We start from the raw sequence: 3,993 nt of genomic DNA on the forward strand, positions 1-3,993 counted from the left end.
CACTGACGTGCCTGAAATTTGTCAGAGCCAGCGCACAAATTTGTGTCTTTTTTTGCCATTGCTGCCTATGTACTATAACTGGCTAAACGGGTGGAAAAATTTCCAATCCTGTAGGACCTGAATAAGTTTGTGTCCCTCCTCCTGCTTAACCGCAGTTCAATCGCAAAAAATGTTGACTGGCAGGATTCGTCTAAATTCACTACTGTTGTAAAAGGTGCTATGCAGGTATAATGAGATTGGACCAGGTATTTGATCAAGTAAATAACAAAAAAAATTGCGCAAAAATAAAAGGCGTTTTCCAAAAATTAACTGTCTTTGCTCAAATATTTGTATAGTCCATTTGGCGCTTTTCTCAACTTACCACCCATCATCAGCATGTTGCAGCAACATGTTCGCTCAACTTTTGCTTCTACATAGTAAGTACATATGTTGCCCGGCAACTCTGTGCAACTATTTCTTGTCATTGTTATTGCTATGCTGTTGTTCAGGCTGCATTTTTTAATGTTACTACATTTTTCTAATCTTGTGTGTGTGTGTGGGTGTGTGTGTGTGTGGGTGAGTGTTTACAAGCAGTCCTTACCATATTTTTTCGCTATTATATCTATATTTCACGTAGTGCTTTTTATTGTTTCATATTTGTAACTTTATTCAACTATTTTATTATAATTAGTTTAGTTTAATCTAAATGTTGTAAGCAGCTTCTTTGCCATTTTGGCATTTTTCATTTTTTATTTAACAATAATTTTATGCATATTTACTTAATAGTTTTTTTTTGCGTATGTATTATTACGTACATATGTATGTATGTATGTATGTATGTTGTATGCATTACCTAAATCGCTCTTTGCATCAACTGCTTCTGTATAAATGTGTATGTGTGTATGTGTAATTCTGAATGGTTGCATATTTTGTCTGCTCATATGCACTGGTTTTCTCTAGGGGTATTCACGATCCGGTGCATACTGTCTAGCATGGGGCATACATAGCATAAATAGCATGATTGCTGATGCTGTTTCATTTATTCAAACAAAAACAAAAATAAGTCAAACATGCTTTTTATGCTATCTATGCACCGCGCTAGACAGTATGCACCGGATCGTGAATACCCTTTATATAAATTATATGCATGTACATATGTACTTTGACGTATATGTATGTATATGTATGTTTGCATAATTTGCTTTAGTTGGTAGTTTTTTTTTTTTAATTTTAAGCAAACTCAATATTTCATCGAGTTCTGACCGAATTTGCCAACTACTTCGATTTTCATTTTCTATTTACTTGTGTCTTTGTTTTTAGTGTGGTTGTATTCATACTAATACCTCGCTGCCGCACAGCACAGCATGAGTATACATATTACATACATATGTAAGTATGTATTGTAAGTTACACCCGCCCCGCCTACTCCGCCAGCCACCGCATTGCTCCTCCCGCCATGTTACTTTTGTTATCGGCTGATATTTTTTTTGTGATTTTTTGGTTGTGGTTCATTTTGTGTCTGCACTATTGATGTTTTTGTTAATACTTTACTCTTTCTTCAATTTAAATTTGATACTAATTTTCGTAAATATTTTGAAATTTAATTAATATGCTTCTTTCGCTTCTGCCCTTTTAACGATTTGCCTGCTTTTTAACGGTGTTAGTTGTTGTTGCATTCGTCCATATGCTACTTTATTGCATTATTTTTAAAATTTTATTTAATTTAAATTTCTTTGTTGTATTATTATTTTTCCTGCTTCCATTTCGGCTTACTGGTTAGTAAAATAATCAGCTAATAATTCTTCAATGTTTCTTTGTTTATAAAGTGTATCTGCGTGTGTGTTTGTGTGTGTGTGTTGGTGTGAAATAATGTAGTACAAGTTTCCAATCAGCTTCAGTTAGAATCTTGCTGCTTCCAATTATGTAGAGATGTATGTATGTATGCGTCCGATATTCCAATCCTTTGCCCCTTCATGAATAACTGTGGATTTGCTTTTCGTAATTTTCATAAAATAAATTGCCTTGTTGGTTTCTTGGTTGGTTGGTTGGTTGGTTGGTTGCATCTGGTAAACTGGTGGTTGTGGTTTTTGGAGGTGATATACATATATATATATATATTAGTATATTGGGTGGTACTTCTTAACATTACACATCTTGGAATTTTGAGAGACGCGCACGCAAGTCCATATTTTCCTGCTTCAACTGTTCCACTTCTTGATGTAATGTCGAATTCTTTTTTGAAGAAAGATATGAAAACAAAAAGATATTAAGTAAGGATATGCAAAGATATAAACTCACTTTACTCACTTCCTTTTCCAGGTATCGGGCACGCATCGCTATTTGATTCTCCTTTTGGCGGCGTGCGTCACGGGATCGCTTGGCGGCAATGTTATTCTTCCGGCGTCGTGCCCAATATTTGTCGTCCTTCAGCTCGTCGGGCACAAACTGTTTGCGTGATTTTTTTATCATCGGCTGTGGTTTGAGCTCTTCATCGGAGAATGCTCTGGTGCGCGGATCGAAGTCTCGCCCCGATGACGCAAAGGAGAAACCTGAAATGTCGAATACTTAAAAGTTAACAATGTTTCATAAACTGTCCGTGGCAAACTAAAATAAGTGGAAAAAAATATAACAAAGAAGACAGCAAGCACTAAAATATGGGGGAGAGGTTGGAGTGAGTTTAAAACTTAGAAGTATAGTAAGACTTCAAGCAGCAAAATGCATCTTAAAAAAGTGGTTACATTTTCTGGGCGCTAGACCAGATATTACTCTGGTAACCCCACATGGAAAAAACAGCGAGGAAAGCTGTAAATTTTTTTATGAAGTGTAGGTCCATGTCAAGAAAATGTTGAGGTTATTCCACACTAAAATCTGAGAAAGATCTTTACTGCAAATTATGACCCTCGGTAACTTATGAAGCCATCACCTGAACCGCGTTACTTAACAGAGTTACACAAGGGAGCGTCATCAAGGCGCTCAACAAGAAATGTATGGGTAACGTGGAGAAGAAATCCGATTCATAGAATGGTGGAACTGCAGGCAAAATATTACTCTGTTAAAGAGCTCAAAAATTTTTATTTTCACAGAGTTGGTAGATTTTGTAACTATATACTACCATTAACATTTATGTAGGTTTCGTCCGTTTATTTTATTAACTAATTTAGAAATTAAAGCTTGTTCCGGATAAAAATTTAACTGAATGCTATGTACAGTAATTAGTAGTAAAATACGCATCAACAGGTACTAGCGAAAACTGAGCAATTCTCTAACAAGGATTATATGTAATTGCATAATGCCTAACTTTGTTACTCACTTGACTCGGCCGGTGATGGTGGATTCAATGTTTCCGGACTTATACAATCCGATGGCGATGGGGAACGTTCACGTTTCGTCGTTATATGACCGAGACCCAGTCCCAGTCCAGCTGCATGCCCCAGCGAATCTGATCGGTGGCCCAAACCACTTGAGTGTCCCAAATGGGTGCCAGGCAAGCCATCAGGTATATTATTCTCCGATAAAAATTCATCCAAATCTGCGTACTTTACGTTGCGAATCATTGATGCGAAGGCGAAAAATAGTAAAAATCGGTTGGTTTTGTTAGTTGGAATTGAATATTTATAAACAAAAAATAAAATAAGCTCAAACTTTCTTGAAATTATTCAAAATAGTTTTGTTTTTTAAAAAATTTTCGTACTACACACATTTGACAATTAAACAAAAAAAAGCGCTTATGTAATTCTATTTTGAAACTATGAATTTAAGAGCATAAACAGAATTAAATCGCTCAGACGAATTCGTTGGAAGAAAGTTCGCTGCCGTCGGTCACAAAATCTCTCAAAAGCTCTCAGTGGGAAAGTAGCTTTGTTTCCACATTTTCTAGCAGATAACTATCAGCAAGAATCAGAATGGCAAAAAATTGGGGAGTCATCTATTCGCTTTTGTATTTATATAATTTTTGTTTGTCATTTTCCTTTTTGTTTTGTTTTGCTAGGCGAAATATTACAGCGAATATCATCC

At 35.8% G+C, this 3,993-nt stretch overlaps 1 protein-coding gene across 1 annotated transcript; it reads right to left on the reverse strand.

The window, feature by feature from the left end:
• Window positions 1-1,204: 1,204 nt before the first annotated feature.
• LOC108378665 (hepatic leukemia factor-like) lies at window positions 1,205-3,533 on the reverse strand. Its single transcript, XM_017634970.1, has 3 exons — window positions 3,290-3,533; window positions 2,287-2,528; window positions 1,205-2,211 (listed from the first exon to the last, which is right to left on the reverse strand). Exons 1-3 carry the CDS (start codon window positions 3,531-3,533, stop codon window positions 2,125-2,127), a joined length of 573 nt encoding a protein of 190 aa, XP_017490459.1. The 3' UTR covers window positions 1,205-2,124.
• Window positions 3,534-3,993: the final 460 nt, after the last annotated feature.

This window comes from Rhagoletis zephyria, unplaced genomic scaffold (genome assembly GCF_001687245.7).
Source record: "Rhagoletis zephyria isolate East Lansing unplaced genomic scaffold, Rhagoletis_zephyria_1.1 Rzeph_scaffold_14648, whole genome shotgun sequence".
NCBI classification, from domain to species: domain Eukaryota; kingdom Metazoa; phylum Arthropoda; class Insecta; order Diptera; family Tephritidae; genus Rhagoletis; species Rhagoletis zephyria.

Excerpts from the sequence above, each read along its gene's own strand:
- LOC108378665 (XM_017634970.1), bottom strand. The coding sequence starts at position 3,533 with ATGATTCGCAACGTAAAGTACGCAGATTTGGATGAATTTTTATCGGAG. Across the intron at positions 2,529-3,289 it reads ACCATCACCGGCCGAGTCAA|GTTTCTCCTTTGCGTCATCG; the intron begins GTGAGTAACAAA and ends TCGACATTTCAG. Across the intron at positions 2,212-2,286 it reads CCCGATACCTGGAAAAGGAA|AATTCGACATTACATCAAGA; the intron begins GTGAGTAAAGTG and ends TCTTCAAAAAAG.